This window comes from Panulirus ornatus, chromosome 26 (genome assembly GCF_036320965.1).
Source record: "Panulirus ornatus isolate Po-2019 chromosome 26, ASM3632096v1, whole genome shotgun sequence".
Classification (NCBI taxonomy): domain Eukaryota; kingdom Metazoa; phylum Arthropoda; class Malacostraca; order Decapoda; family Palinuridae; genus Panulirus; species Panulirus ornatus.
The window spans coordinates 6,936,642-6,958,290 of record NC_092249.1 but is presented as its reverse complement, the minus strand read 5'-3'; the positions used below and the strand labels follow the sequence as shown (position 1 = coordinate 6,958,290).

At 37.6% G+C, this 21,649-nt stretch overlaps 1 protein-coding gene across 2 annotated transcripts in view; it reads left to right on the top strand.

Moving 5' to 3' along the window:
• LOC139757435 (glutathione synthetase-like) overlaps window positions 1-21,649 on the top strand; it is a 115,627-nt gene that overhangs the window by 14,234 nt on the left and 79,744 nt on the right. Inside the window, exon 5 of one of the 2 annotated variants that reach the window (XM_071677951.1) lies at window positions 10,686-10,852. The exons of the other annotated variant lie outside the window; for it this stretch is intronic. Within the exon in view, the coding sequence (XP_071534052.1) occupies window positions 10,686-10,852 (167 nt within the window). The remainder of the gene's footprint in view (window positions 1-10,685; window positions 10,853-21,649) is intronic. 2 annotated transcript variants of the gene reach the window in all.

Here is a 21,649-nt window from a genome sequence, read left to right as displayed (position 1 = left end):
TCCTGAGACCCGAAGATATTTGTTGAAATAAGGTACCCAAGTTAGTTTGGATGCTCTTCTGAACCTAAAATTGACACGGGTAAGGACCTGTGGTGTTTGAGGGCATCATGGGAGCCGAACGAAGTCGTTGAAATGAAATACTCAAAGTGATTGGGATGCTTTCCTGAGTCTAAAATCCACTCAGGCACGGATCTGTGATGCTTGACTGTGCCTCGAGAGCCAAAGATACTTGTTGAGATGAGATGCCTGAGTCATTCCGGGCACTTTTGTGAGCCTAAAATCAACACAGGTATGGACCCGTGGTGCTTAAGTGCATCCTGTGAGCCAAAGTCATTGAGATGAAGTACCTGAGTCAGTGCGCTTTTCAGAGCCTAGAATTGAAACGTGCAGACAGACCTGTGATGCTTGAGGGCTTGATAGGAGTCAAACAGAGTCATTGAGATAACATGCCCAAGTCAGTTGGGTCAGTTTTCTGAGTTCAGAATCAACACAGGTATGGACCTGTGGTTTATGAGGGAGTTTCAAGAGTTGAACTCGCTTCCACTAACATGGTTTCATTCGCTGCTAAGTTTACTCTCAGATATCTAAAACACTTTACTTCCTTCAATTTTTCTCCATTCAAACTCACATCCCAACTAACTTGTCCCTCAACCCTGCTGAACCTAATAATAACATTGCTCTTATTCACATTTACTCTCAACTTTCTCTTTTCATACACTTTTCCAAACTCAGTCGCCAACTTCTATAGTTTCTCACTCGAAGCAGCCACCAGTGCTGTATCATCAGTGAACAATTGACTTGCTTCCAGGCCCTCTCATCCCCAATGAACTGCGCACCTGCCTCTCTCTCTCTCTCTCTCTCTCTCTCTCTCTTCAAAACTTGCATTTACCTCCCTAACCAACCCATCCATAAACAAATTAACATCCTTTGGGACATCAGATACAGACCAACCTTCACCGAGAACCAATCACTTTCCTTTCCCCCTACTCATACACATGCCTTACACCCTTGATAAAAACTTTTCACTGCTTCTAGCAGCTTGCGTCTTGCACTTTATGCTCCTAAGACCTTCCACAAAGCATCTCTATCCACCTTGTCATGTGCCTCCTCCAGATCCATAAATGCCACATATAAAAGCATCTGTTTCCTTGAGTATTTTTCTTATCTCCAAGTCATTTAAACTCCTTCCTTGCAAGTATCATCCAAATGCCTGTCTTTTCTATTTCACAAACAACTTTATTTCTTCATCCCACCACTCAGTACCCTTTCTAATCTGCCCACCTGCCAACTTTCTCATGTCACATGCATCTCTTGCACGTGCCGTCACTATTTCCCTAAATACATCCCATACTTCACCCACTCCCCTCATGTCACTTGCTGTCACCTTTTGCCATTCTACACTCAATCTCTACCAGCACTTCCTCATACAAGTCTCCTTTCCAAGCTCATTTACTCTCACCACTCTTTTCACTCCAACGTTCTCACTTTTTTTTTTTAAAACCTCTACAAATCATAAAGGCATGGGCCATAGATATGGTTGTACAGAGGTGGGTGGATATGTTGGAAAAAAATTGTTTGAGGACAATGTGTGGTGTGAGGTGGTTTGCTTGAGTAAGTAATGAAAAGGTAAAGAAAGATGTGTGATGATGAAAAGAGCATGGTTGAGAGAGCAGAAGAGGTTGTGTTGAAAATATTTGGTAATAGAGAGAATGAGTGAGGAAAGGTTGACATATAGAGGGAGTGTCTGAGGAAAGGTTGACATATAGAGAGAGTGTCTGAGGAAAGGTTGACAAAGAGGATATATATGTCAGAGATGGAGGGAACAAAGAGAAGCAGGAGACCAAATTGGAGGTGGAAGGATGGAGTGAAAAAAGATTTTGAGATCAAGGCCTGAACATGCAGGAGGGTGAGAGGCGTGCAAGGAATAGAGTGCATTGGAACAATGTGGTATACTGGGTTTGACATGCTGTAAGTGGACTGAACCAGGGCATGTGAAATGTCTGGAGCAAACCATGGAAAGGCCTGTGGAGCCTGGATGTGCACAGGAAGATGTGGTTTCAGTGTATTACACATGACAGCTAGAGACTGAGGGTTAACAAATGTGGCCTTTTTTGTCTGTTTTCCTGGCTCTGCCTCGCAGACACAGGGTGGCACAGCTGTTTCCTATGGGGCGGGGGTTACACTGGGAGTGGATGAAGGCAAGTATGTATGAATATGTTATATATGTCTGTGTATATGTATGTATATGTGTATATGTTGATCTGTATATGTACGTGTATGTGCGTTTATGTACATTTTAGTGTATATGAGGGGATGGGTCATTCCTCATCTGTTTCCTGGTGCTACCTTGCTGATGTGAGAATTGGCAATTGAGTTTTTTTTTTTTTTTTTTTTTTTTTTTTTTTGCTGTCTCCCGCGTTTGCGAGGTAGTGCAAGGAAACAGATGAAAGAAATGGCCCAACCCACCCCCATGCACATGTATATACATACGTCCACACACGGAAATATACATACCTACACAGCTTTCCATGGTTTACCCCAGACGCTTCACATGCCCTGATTCAATCCACTGACAGCACGTCAACCCCGGTATACCACATCGATCCAATTCACTCTATTCCTTGCCCTCCTTTCACCCTCCTGCATGTTCAGGCCCCAATCACACAAAATCTTTTTCACTTCATCTTTCCACCTCCAATTTGGTCTCCCACTTCTCCTCGTTCCCTCCACCTCCGACACATATATCCTCTTGGTCAATCTTTCCTCACTCATTCTCTCCATGTGCCCAAACCATTTCAAAACACCCTCTTCTGCTCTCTCAACCACGCTCTTTTTATTTCCACACATCTCTCTTACCCTTACGTTACTTACTCGATCAAACCACCTCACACCACACATTAAGTATTATTATAATAATATTAATGATAATGATGATGATAATAATGATAATAACCTCTCACCACACATTGTCCTCCAACGTTTCATTTCCAACACATCACCTCCTCCACACAGCCTTATCTATAACCCATGCCTTGCATCCATATGATATTGTTTGGATGATTATATCTTCAGACACCCATTTTTGCCCTCCCAGATAATGATCTTTTTCCACACATTCTTCAGCACTCCAAGAACCTATGCTCCCTTATCAACCCTTTGACTCTTCCACTTCCATTGTTCCATTCATTGTCATGTCCATTCCCAAGTATCAAAAACGCTTTACTTCCAAGTTTTCTTCATTTATACTCACACACCAGCTATATATATGTAGAGGAATTTAGTGGGCTGCACCCACTTGTATCTAATCTCTAGCTGTCATGTGTAATGCACCAAAACCATAACTAAATTCCTCTACATATATAGAGATTAGATACAAGTGGGTGCATCCTGTCTTCATCTGTTCCTTGCAGTAATGGGGGAAATGGCAATCAAATATGGAAGATTATTGAAAAACTGATCAACCGAGTCAATCAGAATATCCCACTCTTGTCTGCACATCGCAGCTATAGATACAACCAAGCCACCACCACACTGCGCACAAACCTCACACAATACATCTTGGATTGCTTCAACCAAACTCATCCCCCCTTCCATACAATACTAGTGGTAATATAAATCAACAAAGCATTTGGCACTGCCCGTGACACAGCTTGACACTATAGATGCTTGACACTGATACAGCTTAATACAATAGATACTTGGCAACACTTTCCACAGCGACAAAATATGGTCAGCCACCTCAAAGATGGCCACCAAATCAGAGTTGCATACGTAGGCTTCACTTTCAGAATCCTTAAGATTTACTGTGAATTCCCCGGGGATCAGTTCTTTCTCCAGCTTTCTTTAATCTCTTCCCGTATGGCCCGCCTTTACCTCCAGCAGAACTCGGTATCAAAGTCCACTTATGACCTTACAGTCATAGCACAGCACCCTGACTCTGCCTGAGTTACAATAAAAATGCAACACTGTTTTTCACAACTATGATATTGGTTCACCCAAAATGCAATTTTGTGCATTACCTCAGTAGTCTGCCATCATTCCTTAACCCCTGGCAGAGATAAATCCAACCTTCACCCACCTATCTCCTTAAATGGTTAACCATTCCCACTCGGCACATCTCCACCTATAGTAGACATCACATATGACACACACACACCACATTCACTTCCCACCACACTTACATCAGCACAAAGGCCCTTAATGAACTGAGTCTCCTCAATACTTAGTGGTGTTCTCTTAAACAGTTCGTCCACTCATCCCGAACTGAGCAATACCTGCGTGGTCTTAAACCCTGTCAAAATTAAATACTGTATAACAAATAAAAAATGAAATATAATAATAACAAAGCTGCACACCACTCACCTACACACACACACACAAAAAAAAAATACTGGCTGAGATCATACAAAACAAAACCCATAGAATAGTTAGTAGATACTTGGCAACCACAAACATTTTAACACCTGCACAACAAAACAAAAATACATCCAGTGCATCCTCAATTTGTTTTGTTCAGTACTCAATTTTTTGCCATGGCCATTGATCCTTCTCATCCATACTTCTTTACAATTAAGTACAGATTCCTCCCCCCCACCCACCCACACACACACACACACACACACACACACACACACTAGGGAGTAAAAAAACTGACCCAAAACTTAGGGAACTAAAAAATTGACCTGTGCATTACACTTCAAACTATATTCATAGATCCCCAGCACACACAGCAGTAATAGAGCATACACTAACTGTCTATATCTCATGCCCATTCCCTCTGGGAACTCCTTAAAGGGGATGGCCGTGGCAAAAGTCTCCATAACTGGTGAACTCCAGTGCCATTTTAGAGTCTCGCCCCTAACAGGCCACTTGCAGAGGGCAACCCTACCATATTGTTTCCAGAGGCTCCTATACATGCCAAACATATGCTTTAGCCCAGGAATGAATTTCCATCTTCATTCCTAAGGAGTATGAATTATCCATTGGAAGAAGAAAATGGTAGATAGTCCTTTTTTAATCCTTTTCTGTCAAGGCATAAACCGTAAAGTAAGTAAGGTATCTATGGTCTGATGCCTACAAGATGTCATAAAGTCCCTCATGTGTAACAGACTTCTTGATCCATACATTCATCATGATAAACTAATTGTAAAGTGCTCAAAAGATAAAAGTGCTGGATTTAAAGGGACATTACGGAACCCACATTGCCAAGTCCTGAGTTTGCATCAGAAGCATCATATACAATCATTATATATATCTATTAAGGCTTTATGATACTTAATACAGGTGTCACAAATACGTGGTATGGGAGGAAAAGTGTTAGAAGCACAAGAGTTTTTATCTAGAGAGGAGGGTTAGAGAGAAAGCTTGATATATGAAGGATATAGTGGCTGCTTTCTTTATAGATTCTTTGTGGAGGCCAGCCACATGAAAGAAGTTGCTGCTTTTTTATAGATTCTTTGTGGACGCTGGCCATATGAAGATTGACTTCAATGATATCTCCATCCCTAAAAGAGGGAAGATGTGGAACTCCCCTCCTTCTCAGGTGTTTCCCTCATCCTATAACCTTTCTTCCTCATAGTCATGTCTGGAGATACATGAGGATCTGTGATTTATTTCTGTATTCTGTTTCATATTCTATATACCCTTCATGTAAGATGGCCTTGATGGCATGTTTTGTATATGCTCAACTGATACAGTACTCATGCGTAAAAGAAAGTTTCACCTTTGGTGCATTGCATATTCCTGGGGTGCTGTCACATGTTTCTGGCACACCCAAAACCCTAACAGTATTGGATTAGTGGGAGTGTTGTATAGTTGATTTTTTAAAGCAGATTATATCGTTCCCTGATCAGAATAATTGAAGAATAAGTGAAGGTAGATTTTTTTTTCTCTTTAAGATTGCGTTAGGTTTTGGTAATCCAGAGGATCATACGATCATACACTTGTGTCTGAGTGTTGCCAGATTTCGAGATGTATAAGTAGCTTGGAAATGTCTACATTACTAAGTGGGATGAAACCACTTACTGTTATTTATCTGCTGTTGGATTCATTTTCTTTACAGCATTGTAAAGTAAGAATTGCATCTAGACTAGTCTGTAAGATGATGATAAAAAAAATCCAGGCAGAGGAGTTGTGATGATTATGTACTTGTTCTAGAGACTTTCTGTATCATATACAGGGCACTGAAACTAAAACTTTGTCCATCTACCTCTGGTATTTGTTAAATGGTATGTTTCTCTCCCTCATCTTAGAACTGTGCTTGTGTTCTTCATTTACAGTATTCATTCCTCTTCTATGTTTCTTCTACAAAAAGTATTTTTGCCAGTGCTCATCATGATGGTACAAATCCATCCTGAGGTTAGTTTTTTATATCTTTCTGGTTTTGATTTAGAAAACTGGAAGGTCGAATGATATCTTATTAAGCCTTAGGTTGTGATTCCTTCACCTGTAGGTCAGAAAATATGACTGAGCATTGTCGAGAGAAAACATACCTTAGGATCTTAGGAGACAGTTTTATTTTCCAATTAATTTTTCATTGTTACAGCTAAGTAGACTTCCATGACCATCTTTTTGTTTTTAACTAAATCTTGATTTTTTATAACTGAATTTCAGAACCCCACATTATTCTCGGATCCTCTGCACTCTTGCCTTGGTCACGGCTATGTTCATTATGGTTAGGTTAAGACCCCTTTGAGAGTTGATTATTTGTTGCTCAGTTATGATCATAGCACACCCAAAAACTTTTCATATTCGATAGATTGTATGTGTTTGTATTGATTGGTTGGACACACTTGAAAATAAGTTTTGATAGTATCACTTCAATGAGAATCAAACAGTCTCCTTAGAACTTGAATTATGTCTTTTTTGGGAGGTCCTGTACAACACCACTTTATAGTCTATCTCATGTGCACAGAATTGCCAGTTTCCTTCAGAAATTGCCATTTTTCTTTTACATATTACTGTACTATTATCTTTACCTATGTTTTGTTGCATTTCTTTGTGTTCCCACCTTATATTTACTTGCTGAGGAAATGCTCATTCTTTTCATGCACTCTTGTTTCTTAGTGCAGGTAAGTGGTATTGGCTTCCCTTGTTTGATAGCCAAAATTAGCTGTTAGAATTTGGGAGAATGTATACTATCCTTATCTTAATGTTGCAAAGTGCACATGATGTCTTAGTTAGAAAAGAGTGGAACTGTAAAGCTGAACTGTAGAACAGTAGATTACTAAATAGACATGAAAGTTCAGTGTGTAGGTTAGAAATTTCAGATGCTTTAATTTAGAAAGGAATTTAAGAAAGGGCAGGTAGATGTAATGGAAAGATATCTATTGGTTGTGATGTTAGAACTAGGTGAAATATGATGTGATGTTAGAACTAGGTAAAATGAAAGGTGATGTGATGTTAGAACTAGGTAAAATAAAAGGTGATGTTGATATTTGCAGATTATTTTGAGTGTCAGGTTAGCATGAGCACTGGTATGGATGCATGGAAAGTATGTGGTGTCAGTTGCTGTTGTAGTCCCAGGTTTACATGTTTTCGGAGCTGATGGACTTAGGTATTTGATAACATCTGCTTGTTGCTCCTGCACTTTTGTTGTTGGCCAACTGGCTGTTTGTGTCATATGGTTGGTGGAGCAGAATAGCATTGTAGACATAGTGAGACATGAGTTAATTGAAACTTCCCCTGGTATTGATTGGGTGGCAGCTGGACTAGAGTCTAGCAAACTGGACTCTCATTTCTTAAGAGAGTGCAGTTTCAGAGTTAAGGATGTCCTGTGGGAGAGGAAGGGAGAGTATAAGCATTCGCTTTGGCTGAAGTAGTTGGATGGCTTAGATTTCAGGGTGACCGTTTTACGTAATTGTACATGATGGTGGTGTTTAGTGGATGAGAAGGGCTGTTAACTTTTTCAATCCTAACTATGATCAGTGTACAGCCTGACTGTATATTACATATGCCTTGATTTCCCTACCCTCATCTGTCCTCGTTTGAGGACATGTGTATATACCACAAATTACCTCAACTCTAGCCTTCAGAAATGTGTGCAAGGCTTGGTTACCCAGAGAATATTACCTGCCTCCTTGTAGGCCTCATTCTGCTTTTACCCATTGTAGATAGACAGGTTAGAGCTTCCTGGCATTACCTCACTAACGTGGGTATCAGCAATCAAATATGAAAAAATTATTGAGTTCAGATGACAGTGACAGCCATCTATCATATTTGGATGAATCAGGAGACCATGGGGAGTGATTTTTATTATGATAGAAGATTCAATCTTCAAGCAAAGTAAAAGAAAATGTAAGTGGAAGATGATCCACATCTGAGTGGGTTTAGATAGTTGTGACACTAAGATTTAAATGCCTTGTCATTGTGCCAAGGTTGAAATATCTGTGAAGTACTGAATTAATGGCTGTGGTTACCTAAACCTCCAATGGCAGCTCATCTCAATTGATGAGCTCTGAGGAAACTGTGGCCCATATTGATTGATGTATTAAATTTTTCCACCTTTTGAAATGTCCAGCTGACATTTCATACCATCAGTAGACTATTGAGGCCTCTAACATCAAAGGTATAGGTCGAAATTCTGCTTTCCTCAGTACCCCTACAAGTATTATTAGTGCACAGCCATCAACCTGCAGGTCATACTCGTAAGACCTCCCCAAGTGGAAAATTTGTATACTGTCAGATGACTCAAGATATGAGGAGGAATGCATGTGATATGTATCAGCTGATGATGAAAGTAAGGAAGAATGACATGAAAAATATGAAGAAATTAGAAATGAGGAAACCAATTATAGACATTTGGGTTAGCATAATGGAGTCAAAGCTTAGATCATGACTCAGAATAATTATAGAAAATTCTGAGTTATCCAACATGATGAAATTTGGTAGGAGTGTTATAAAACACGCTATCTGTAGTTTGTAGAAGTAGTATGGATTTTAGTGTGTGAAATAATGATTTTCTAAGGAATCAGTGCCAGAATTGACTTAGCACTGTGAATGAAGCTGGGAATGAGTTGACAGAGGAAAATATGTGTTGAAGAGTAGGTTAAGGCTGTGCAAAAAAGTTAAATTTGGAGAGGAATATTAAAACAGCACATTTGACAGACAAATAAAAATAAGTACAGAGAAAATTTGAAGCAAGAGGATGGTAGAATGAGCACATACAAGTTACAGAGGGGTGTGTAGTAGATCACCTAAGTATGTTTTGATAGTATAGTATTGTGTGGCAAATTACTTGCATGTACCACCAAGTCTTATCATGGGAGGTGTGTAAGAATAAGTAGACGTGTTTAGATAGATAGATAATCATGAATAGAATAATGTATGATGACCAGTAACTATGCTTTTTTTATGTAAATACCTCAGTGAAGGGAACAAAATGTTTCATTAACTAAAATCTGAGCTTAACTGACTGTGATACATTAAGCCGTGGAAATCTCAGCTTGATATTCTCGGTTCTCTGCACTTAATTAATACATAACCTGTCATGGTTTGTTATTTTCATTTGTTATAACGATTCTTTTATAAAGTATTGTCATCCTTAGTGATGGTTGGGTAAAAGGCAGCAAGGAAAACTGAAAGCAAGAACTAAGCATGTATTCTTCCTAACTAGTTTTGACAAAATCTCTTTTATGAGTAACGATCATTAATAATCATTATTATCCTGAAGAAGACTTGTGAAAACTAGTTGAGAAGAATAGATCCTACTTCTTGCTTTCAGTTTTCCGTGCTACCTTTTACCCCCTTTTGTAAATGTTTGAAGCATACTTGTTGGGCCTCTGCCACTGGAATGTGCATTAAGTTGACTGATGGATAGATATGTAGATACATTGATACATAGATATGTAGATAGACAGATTTAGATAGAGAGGTACATAATTCTAGAATCAGAATATAGCAGCATTGTATAACTGAAGATCTTTATTTTTGATATCTCCTAGATTTTTGTATAGGTTTAAGGACCTTAATTTGCTTTTAATTTGATGAATGCACTTTACTCAGGTGCCCTGACATGAATTGCAGGGGTTTGAATTTTAGCATCACTAGACAATTGATGTAGATATTAGATTTTTTTTTGTCATGTGCTGTACTTTTTTTTTTTTTTTTTTTTTTTTTGGTAAGCTGTATAGATGGTGCTTAGGTCTTGTGTTGCTTTGTTAAATTTTTGGCAAATTTGAATGTTCATATGTTTTGAAATTCACTTAAAGAATATTTTCAATGGTGAGGTTTGCTCAGAAAATTCACTTACATTTTGAGGTTTTTGTATGTAATGTTGATAATGTAATTTAATATATCATAGTTTTCCAGTGATATGATTTGTCTTCAGAAAAGATGTTTATTCTTTGATGTTTTGGAATATTCAAATATTAGCTTCTCAAAGAAAAAAATTAAACTTAAGGATTAATTTTAACTGCCAGAATGAATTTAAACCAATGGAGATCAGATGGTAATTAGTATTTCAGCTTTAATGAGGTTTTTGGATTAACAAAATTTAGACAACTGGGAGCGTTACATTATTTTTATTGAGTTTAGAAGTGAATTCCACTTTGACTCCGAATGTGATGGGAACAGTGTACCCAGAGATACCTCATAAAATTCTACCTTGTCTGCACATGCACATTTTGTTTTTCTGGGGAATGTCCATTGTGCTTTAGGGCATTCCTCTCCACTGCCTTTGCACATAGGAAATGAGTTTGGGCCTGGTGCGGTCGGATGTGATGCTGACCAAGTGCCACGCTGGGTGCTGTGAGCTATGCCAAACCCCTCCTTATGTCACGGGGCACCAGGTGGAAGTCAACACCATCGCTTCAGGATTTGGCCACATGGGACCAATTTCCGGGAGTATCCATAGGTAGACAAAGGCCACGACATAAACATTTCATGGGTTGTATTAGAGAGGGGTTTTGTGTACTTGAAAGCTTCTTGCAGATCATAAGCAGAGATGAGTATCCAAGAAATTTAACCAATAGACTTTACAACAAACTTTCTCAGTAACACATGAGCTTGATGGAGAGTTACCAAGCAATTGCATAATTCATGCTTGATGTAGCACCAGTCCTTTTGAGCCTAATGCGAAAAACATTTTGCAGTGAATAATTAAAAAAAAAGTGATGACTAGATTCAGGACCCACAAGTATGGTTTAGATTTTATTGTGAATTTTTTCTTGTGTGCCAGCACTCCCATGTTGAATGTCATAGATTTTCTTTCAAACTTTAAGTAGGGTGGCTTTTTCTTTAAGCTTCAAATTCTTCCTAGTGCAGGATTATGTTTGCATTCCGTAAGTTCAAGTTGCAAAACATTTTCACATGATTGTGACAGCTTTAGGTGAATGTCCTGCCTTGCTAAGATTTACTCATATTTCACATTGTTTGAAATTTTGATAGTGCCAAGTATGAATTTGATTAATTGCATAACCCCAGAATCCCCTTATATGGGGCTTGTACAGCTTAAGGCTGTGCTACAATCAGTAGCAGGGAAATGATGGACTCCTTCAGAATGAGAAGTTCCTTAATGATGTTGTACCCTTTTTTGTCCAGTGACAGTGATACAGCCTTGTTGAAGATGACCCCTCTCGTAATGCAGCCACAAGCAGGTGGAATCCATCACCACCAGTCGAGACTGCTTCTTTTTCATAAACATTTTCCTGTTGATCTATGTTTCGTTCATGCATTACATTACATATAGTTTTATGAATGAAAAAGTTACTGTAATTTTTCTACATATTATATATTAGACTGAAGATGAACCACAACATTTAGTCATCCCTGATTTTGTACCTATCATTAGTTAAATGGTTAATATTCAGGCTCATCTTACATTTAATCATATTCATATGAATTGTAGTTGGTAACTGTCCACCAAGTTTTTTTTTTCCCTGCTCCAGTCTTGAAACAAGAACATTTATTGCTTATACTTATTTTTTTCTTTTAAAAATGATCATCTCTATTCAAATGTATCATAACTAACTGTTGGATGACTTTTTATTAAGACCTATGGTTGTAATTTTCTTTGATGTATAGAAGAAAACACATCATCTGTCATTATGTCTCTCCTTTGAAGAAAAGAGACTGCTTTTTGGCCCATTTCCTTTTGTCTTTTCTCTCCTTTTTCATTAACTTTTTTGCTTATTTCTTCTTTAACTCCCAGTCCTTTGTACACCAGAGATCAAGATAACAATGGAGGAACATATGGGAGTGGAAAAATGAAGGTGAGAGCAATAATAAGCAAGAAAGACGAGACCTTGATGAATGCAGACATAGAAATAATGTGATCTCATTGAAGAGAGAAAAGAGGAAGTGAAGAGAAAGTAATGGATGGTATGGAATGAAGACTAAAAGTACTTTTCTCTTTGATGAACAAAGCAAAGAACATAAAATATGAGCTTGGTCCTTTCAAAGTCTGTGAAGAACTTAGGAATGCTCCAACAAAAATATGCAAGATGCTAATAAATCAGTGTAAGTCAGTGTTTAGCAAAAAAAAGAGATAGATTATGACATGTTTTATCAGTATGATTAGAGTGCCATTGCAGTTACATGTATGTTATCATAACCCAGCATAAGGAAGACTGTACAACAACTTGAAGGAGAACTGAGCACCAGGACATGGTGGAATAGCAGTCATTTCTCTTCAGAAGACAAAAGAAACACTAGCAAAACTACTGATGTTCACAATGAGACAAAGCCTTGATGGCAGCAGCACCGCTGATATTCATGAAATGGTATATGTATCGCCAGTCTTTAATCTCTTGGCTCCTACAGATGTAGATTTGCAAGAGGCGAGTGACTCATGAAGATGTTGATATTTGCATCGTTTCATGCACCTCTTTCAAGCTCACCTTTGGGTGTAGATGACAGTGTTCAAAAATTTCTTCCATCACCCTCTAACTATGCCAAAAACAGCATGATCTCCTGAGTTTTCCACATACCTGCCTTTGATTTATGATAACAAGATTTTGAAAACCTGGCAAAAGATGATGCTGAATTATGTGATGATATATTTCAAGATTCTATGGATCCTGACTCTTTTAGTCTGGAAATTTGACCAAAATGAGGCAGAAGATGTTTCAGGCACAAGCCGAAGTACACCTTTTTGCATTATTGATAGAGGTGAGGAATAGAAAACCATTGGTCATCATTAATATCACAGATTCATATGCATCACTGTATCATTATAGTTTGTTATTCCCACAAAATAGTTTGACATATGTATGGAACGAAAGTGCATACTGTGCAGGAAATATGGTAAGGTATTAATGGGTAACCTTGAAACACAACGTACATTTGCAGTACCCATTTCACGTACAGGTGTACATACTTTGTGATAAAAACAGTCGTGTGGTATATGGCAACTGTAGGTACCATCTGTGGATCAAGGCTATACGAGTACAAAGATCCAGATTCATGTTTTACTATGAGATTCCATATTCTAAGATTGTTGTACTAATGGTTTTCCTTGTTGAAATGTTCGCTGTATTAACACATTTATTATGTGGTGTTATCAATAGGGATGTCATTTGTCTGACTATTTTGAACTTTGTCCCATGCCGTTATAACTGATGTAGTATTCTATCATTCTGTTTCAAACAATGTTCCATTGTTTCAAAGCTCTGAGCTTTGTCATAAATCACTGAAAAGCTGTCTGACTATAATGCAAAAAGGTGTAGTGTAGCCAGTGGCCACCTGACCTTGGCAGCACCGTATAACTTTGCTGTTATGAAAATTATTTGTGAATAACTGTGAATATCACAAGGAAATATTTATTATATAAGATAAAGCAAAATCAATAATAAATTTTTCATCATAGGTAAAATAACTGATAGAGCACATATAGATAACTCGCTTGACCTTGGGTCTTATTCTTACAATTTTAGGGCTTTGTGCTGACACAACTTCAAAACTTATGCACATTATCAGAGTGATATTAGCTGAAGAAATATATTGAAGTGAAATTTTTCATTGTCATATGAATATCTTGGATGTTGTCAGATTGAGAATATTTTTATACAACTTCAGAATGTTAGATTTACAAGGTTGGAAAAGACTCTTGAATTGGTAAGAGGTCAAATGAGGCTCTTGCCTTGTACCTAAGCAATACAGACCAGTCAGCTTGGCATTATAAGTAATGAAAATATTTAACAGAATGATAAAAGACACACATTGGAAAGTTCATACCAGGTAAAAGTGCACAGTCTAAACCACTAGTCTGTTACAGATACATTTGTGAAACCCTACTTTGATATAGGCTTTTGATGAAGTAAACTGCAAAAGTTTTTTAGAAAATGTAGTGAAACAACATGAATGGTAAAACAGGAAAATGGATCAAAGAATTTCAGAGGGAAGTGTCAAAGTAGCAGCAAGTGGAATCATTTCTTATAATGGTGTGCTCTCTGAAGTTGAGAAGGTATAGTAAGATGCTCTGTATGTGATACTTAGACTGAGTAAAATGATAGGATCAGAAGAATATAAGAAGAGAATGCAAAGAAACCTAAACAGATTGTATAAGCGGGAATTTATTGGAATTAAACTTTAGATATATAAACACAGAGAAACAGAACAGTAAACTGTGTAACAGTGGTGCCCTAAAAAGAGACAACAAGGAAGGAGATAGATATGGAAGCATTTATCAAAGATCTTGGAGTCACTGTAAAAGAGAAACTTGGAGAAGATTTTGGCAAGATATTACAGTTGAGCCAAGTAAAGAGTGGTATAATATTTTTTTTTTACAAGACACAGCGATCAAAGAATGTTGATTAGGAAAGCCTTTTTCAAATTGGCTAGGATAATCTATGGTATGATGCAAAGCTTGGTTTTGGTTCCAGTGTTATTTTTGATGTATGTATAACAGCATGGTTAATGGATTAGACTCTTACCTAAACATGATTTCCAGGTAATGCCTAGGTCATGTGAGAAGTGAACAATAATGATCATTTCATCAGCTTACTGGGGTGTGTGTGTTTGTGAACAAATTCCAAAGTTGGCTTGATGTATGTATGGCTTATGAAACCCAAGGCAAGTAGATGCAAAGTACTGCAATGATGATGAGACACAGTGCAAGAAGGTCTCCATGTGACAGTCATCTGATGGGAAGTAAGCCGTAGGAATCTGTCAAAGAGCTGTAGGGATTAGCGTTGTGCTATACATAAAGCCAGAATTACACATCAAGAGAATCCAAAACAGGCAAAATCTGTGCAGACTAATTTTAGAATCGTATTTAAGTGAGCTGAAGAGTGGTACCTCAATAAAGAGAATTCAACTACAAGAGAGGCTGAAAGCTACATATTTGGCTACCATGGAGGAGGGAAGAGAGAGGGGTGGCTGATAACTTTCGAGTTCCTAGATCATTTGGATGGTGCTGATAGTGAACAGTTCTTCATGAGATGTTGTGCTAAAGTACCCAGAGGCCATGACAAGAAGTAAGGCTAGAAAGGCTTTTTTTAAAGGACATAGAGAAATGCTGTTTTAATGCAAAGGTGATGGATGGTTGGAATAGACTAAACAACAAAACTTTGCCAGCAGTATTCAGATATTTAAAAGGTCTTTTCTTAATTTTAAAGGAAGTTCAAAAGATAGGGCTCTCAAGAATGTAGAACACTCCTTTATCAGCACTGGAGGGTTGTTACAAGTTAGAATTACTGAGAGATGATGAAAATGTTCATCATATATATATATATATATATGGAACATAATTGGGTGCTGTGACATTGTATTGTTACTGACCAAGCGTGCAAAAGTAAGCAGATTATAGAGAACTCATAAACACATTACAAGTAAAGTTGAAGCAGTAAAACATCCAATGTGTCATGAACACTTAAAAGACCTGAACTTTACAGCCTCACTAGAAGAATAAAGATATATAATAGTACGTGTTTGGGAATAGGTAGAAGGCCAGAAAACAAATTTTCAAAACATGAAAATCTTACATACAGGAAGAAACCATGATTGAATGTTCAGTTATACATAGGAATTTATTGCAGTCACCATGCAAAAGTCGGTAAGTTCCATATAAGAAAAATGAAGCAACTATTCAGTGCTTTACCTAGCGATAAGAGAAATGTGGCATGAGTGAGCATCGAAGCCTTCAGAAGGAAACCTGATGGCTGGCTAAGAAAAGTGTTAGGTCTCCTAAAGATTGATACAGTTGTCACAACACAATAGAAGAAAACAACAGCATCATCACATCACATCATCCACTAGTGTTAAGTTGTGGATCCCAAGCACTCACCCTGTCTCAGACAGAACCTTATTATAGGTACTCATAGCTAGGTAAGCACTCTTTCAGTCCCATCCCTTTATCATTTCATTTCAGTTCTTCCTTTCTTAATGTCATATTATTGTTTTCTATTCTTTTTCCATATGCTACCTCCTTCTCCTCTCTGAAATGACCAAACTTTTTTTTTCAACTGCCATGGTGGATGACAGCCTCATCCAAGCATTTCCACCCATTAGATTTGTTTGAAGAAGACTTTCCCTGGAGATTGTTTTGGTATCCCCTTTTACTTCAGAGAAGAGACATGTGTTTATCAGAAACATCTTTGGTAGAAAACTGATACATGTTATTGAAAATTTGTTTCAAGACAAGGAGTATAAGGGAGGTATACCGTAGACAATAATAGTACCAGTAAATTATAGATACCCTAGCATGTTGTTCATATGAAAGTTTGTATCATAGTTCTTAGATCATCTGCAAGTATGAGAGACAAGGGCTACAGTTACGACTGATGGTAAATCGGGTAAGTACAAGTTCAAAAAACTGTTGTAGTCAGCAGATTGAAGGTATTGTAAGATGTATCTTGAGTAAACATGTACATTTGCTTCTGAAGCTGAATGGATATTAGTTTCATAACAGTATATTTTGTCTGTCCTCATCTTGCCATGAATTGGTAAATGGTTCAGATCTTGTACATCTTGCACTGTAAATGTTCTGTAACCATAGCAATTATCATAGGGAGCATGCTTAGTAGTGGGGGAAACTTACTTTGGTTGAAAGACTTAATTAGCGTAATTTAGTGTAACCAGTATGAGTTGCTTTCATGGATGAATGTATTATCAGTTTATTATTCATCATTATGAATATGATTTTAGGTATTCTTGTATACATGAGTGAAAACTAGATACCTTTGGAAAATGTCATTTATACTTTTAGTAAAAGTAACTTTGATTAGTATATGTTTTATTCTATAGTTTTGAGAGACTAATTTTTTAAGCTGCAAGTAGAAATATATTTTATTTTGCAGTTTTGAAACATTAGATTACAGATAACGATTTCGGTGCAGTTGTGAAAAATTTTAGCATATATTATTGAGTTGTAACAATGTCAGTACAACTGTGAAATATTTTAGTGTGTCATTATTCACATTGAAAGTTGGATATACATATACAGAAAGCTATTTGAGAGCCCTAGATAGAAAAGAACTTTTATTCATATGGAGGATCTTCAGAAGCCCACATTTTCCATTTCTAGTACAGTTACCACATCACTGGTTAGGCAGTAATGCTAATGGGTAGTAGCTGAAGATTGCTAGTAAATGTGATTAATCAAGGGGTATTTAATATACTGTGTGATACCCTCTGTGTTTTGTGTGTGGTGTGTACTGCATCTGCACCGAACCATATAAAGTAAAAACTGGCATAGTTTTTAAGCAGATTATCAAAAACAATCATTTCAGGGAAAAAGTTTCTGCATAAGTAACAACCTGGGCCCAGCCCAGGCTGTAAGGGTAAAGATCCCAGAAGACTTTGCCAGGTCACCAGTATTGAACCTAGGGTCTCTGCAGGTTATTGATTTGATCGTTTGTAGCCGATGATCATTATCATTTGTATCAAATAATGTGGCTTCATGTAATGATGAATAAAGTATTCAGTGTGTCTTTACTGATCAGTAGCATTTTTGTTGCATGAATACCTAATATAGATTTTGGGCAGTATTAACACACAGTTCTTTACACTGATTCTACTAAGTTTGTACTTAGGAGAAACATTCAGACTGTTGTTGGCAGGACAGAAAACAGCAATGATAAGTTTGACACACAGAACTTTGATTTCTTTTTTCTGTCCCATATATTGTAGTGGGGTAGATATTCTTTCCACTGGCTGGCTTTTGTTTGTTTTTCTGAAGTTTTCTAACCTATATAAAGTTCAGGATAAGATCTTTTGTCACACATTTATAAATAGGGCTAAAATCACTCATCTACTCATCCATTCTTATATTTGTCCCATGGAACATAGTCCAGTCATTGGTTTTGTTGAATCTTTATGGATACCAACTAAAAATGTTTTGGTTATTTGTCTCAGCTGTGACCAGTTCAAGATTGAATATGAGTGTAAAGCATGCATCTCTACTCCCAGCCCAACTTGGTATGTCCCATAACTTGACTTTTACCGTTTACCTAAAGCACGTTGGATTTTTGACTGACTTTATTAGGTTTCCTGTTTTGTTGATCTGTAAAATTTAACCATACACCAAGAATTTTCCTCTCAATTTTATCTTGCATACTTATTTGAAAGTGGATTTGAATTATGCATCAGTATGAGATTATTTTTTTCAAAGCTTGTTAGCTCAGGCCCTTGAATACCCATGTTACATATACATACTCCTGAAGTAGAACCTGAATTTTATATTCTGAGCACTAATTCTGCAACTTACCAACGATTTTAAATATAATGGATTGCTAATGGTATTGCCCCAGAGCTCAGGTTAGCAGATACAGCTGGATTTTACATCCTACATATATCCATATGAATGCCTCCGGTTTTTATTTGCTGCTGTTTAGCTTTGTTAGATCAGGTTGGATATTTATTGTTCATGCGTGATGCATCAAGATGATTTTATCTTTTGAAAAGGCACCGGTGAATGGCAAAGGTGCCAACATCACGCTTGAGCCTGATAAGAGATATGCAGAAGTGTCTCACATTCTTCAAGTATTGACAGACCTACCTTTTAAAGAAAGATGGATTGTAGGAGCAAGAAGAAACTTCAGGTAGTAAAGAATTCTGCATTCCAGCTTTGGAGGGACAGAAGGAGACAGTGAATTTGTTTATCCTTGAGTTACCACTGATTTCACAATACCTTGTATGCTGTGACCCAGACAGAGTAAGAGGTTTAAATGCACCCATCTTTTAAGGGTGAAAGCCAAAGTAATACCTGTAGAAGAAGAGGAGAGAGAAATATTTTATGGCAAAAAGACAGAGTTGTGTTTAAAAGTGAGAGAGAGGGCTAATTAAGGTAAATTAAGAAGAACTGCATTTGAATGAACTGTTGGGAAAGAAGTTAGATGGAAAGGCTCCTCTCATATGAGAGTGATACTGTCTTGCTGAGATTACTCATGTTAGAACTCTACTCTGGCAGCATTCAGGGGAATTGATGCATCTCCTTCATAACTCACAGTAGGGGGAAGGGCTATTCGTTTCTTAGACAACTTTTGCTCACATTCTGAAGTGGTCTGAGTTGGCCCCTAGCAGACTTTTCACCTACTTTTGTTTGAAAATATTTTGTGATGTGTAATTGGAAAGTTTTACTTATACAAGAGAATGAAGTAAGTTTTGTTCCTGTTTGAGATCGAAATTACAGTAGATCTTCAAAGAGAAAAGTATAGGGTTGTTAAGGAGAACATTTGATTCCAGTAGCTCAGACAGAAACAGTATATATATATGGGCATTGTATTTTAGTATATCTGCATGCAGGTAAAGCATCAGTGGGTACATTATGAGGGCATTTCTTCTTGGAAAATCTTAGTTTTTTCGTTATATGATTGTGACATTCTTATTAGGTAGAATTTCCAGTATCTAAGTGGAGGATTTGATATGTAATGGCAATGTAGATTACTCATATGAGCATAAAATGTATATGATTTCTCACCTCTAGGCGGAGTCCTCTGAGCATTTGTCCACAGAGCATTTGATTTTTTCAGATTGAGAAGTTGGTTCACTCCTCACAAGTAGGGCAGGCTGCTCTTGTCAGTTATCTAAAGAAAGTGGCTTTTGCCTGGTTTTCTTAAGGTGTCTCACATTAGATGAGATTATTACAAGAGGGAATCTACAGCATTCAACAAACACTTGTATTTGATGTTGCTTTTGCCTCAGTTTGCTTGACTTTCCTTTCATGGTTCTGTGTATGCTGCCCTCAGAAGAGGATGATCCTGAGCTAAGGACAAATTGTTGCTAAGTAAGGTTCTTTTTTCATTTTTATCCTTGGATTTTTCTTTTGATCTTTCCACTGAAGAATGATTGCCAAAGGCAAATCATTATAAGTATTCATAGATATTGCCCTCTTTCCTTATTTAAGAATGATTTCTTCATTCTTGACAGCATCAGACCTAGGTGCGGACTGCAGAGGTTTGTGAGTGACAAGGGTTTGTGCCTAGAAAGCATTACCCCTCTGCTGCACTTTTACCCTCATAGGTTTGGACAGGTTGCTGTAATGTTGTTGGATCATGTTGAATATTAGCTGGCCTAATTATTGTGGTGGTTGAAGAGGATGAAATCCTAGTGAATACAATCTTTTTCTGTGGTATGTAGCGGTGTTGTAATGTCCTCTGTGAGTAAGTGCTCTCCCTCTTGTGCTCATGGGCTCTGTTTATGGCATAGATCTTTTTTTCTTACATTCAGAGCCAATCTATTTCTGTTGTATAATGCACCTCCATGAATTACAATTAATTCCTGAGAACACTGAAAAACATGTGAGTGTACCTTTTTTCTGAATTCCAAGTTTAGATTCTAATTAGTATAATGACTTGTTTTTAGTGTATGTTAAGGATTCTGAAGTTTTTCCATTACACACAAACTGCGGACAACAACTTGCAACTTTTAATTCAGATTTTACTAGTCGCAGATACAGAGGATTTTATGGAATGATGATGGAAACTTTTTTTTTTTCTAAGCTTGTTACTTACTTGATAACACTAAAGCTCAAAAGTTTTACCCAGAACGCTGAGGAGGGTGTAAGATGTGCAAGGGATAGAGCGAATTGGGGTTAACATATTGTCAGTTGGCTGCTCCAGGGTATGTAAAGCAGTTTGAGGAAACCCCATTAGAATTTGTGGGGCCTAGTTGTGGATACAGGGCTCTGGTTTCAGTGCATTATGGCTGACAGCTGGAGGGTTGGTGTAAGCAAATGAGGGCATTCCTTCATATGTTCCTGGCACTGCCATGCCAATGGATCAAATGTGACCATGAATGAAAAGAAATTATATTGCAGACCCTGAAGTCTGTAGTAAGTCCCAAAATCTATAGTGTATTGACATTTAGAACCATAGCAAACGATGTCACTGGGAATTGATTATTGCATGCACACACCATGTAAACAGTGATTTTCTTCTCAGTTGACTGATCTCACCACTAGGCAGTAGCAGATTATTAACTTTCTTTTTCTGGATTAAAATAAGAAGCTTCCACAGAGTACTTATCGTGATGTAGATGTATAAAAGAAGGTGGCAGGAGGTCAAGAGAAAGGTGCAAGGGTTGGAAAAGAGGGCAAATGAGAGTAGGAGTGAGAGTGCATCATTAAACTTTAGGGAGAATAAAAAGATGCTTTGTAAGGAGGTAAATGATGTGCATAAGACAAGAGAACAAATGGGAACATTGTTGAAGGGGACAAGTGGCGAAGTATTAACAGGTAGTGATGAAGTGAGAAAGAGATTGAGAGTATTTTGAA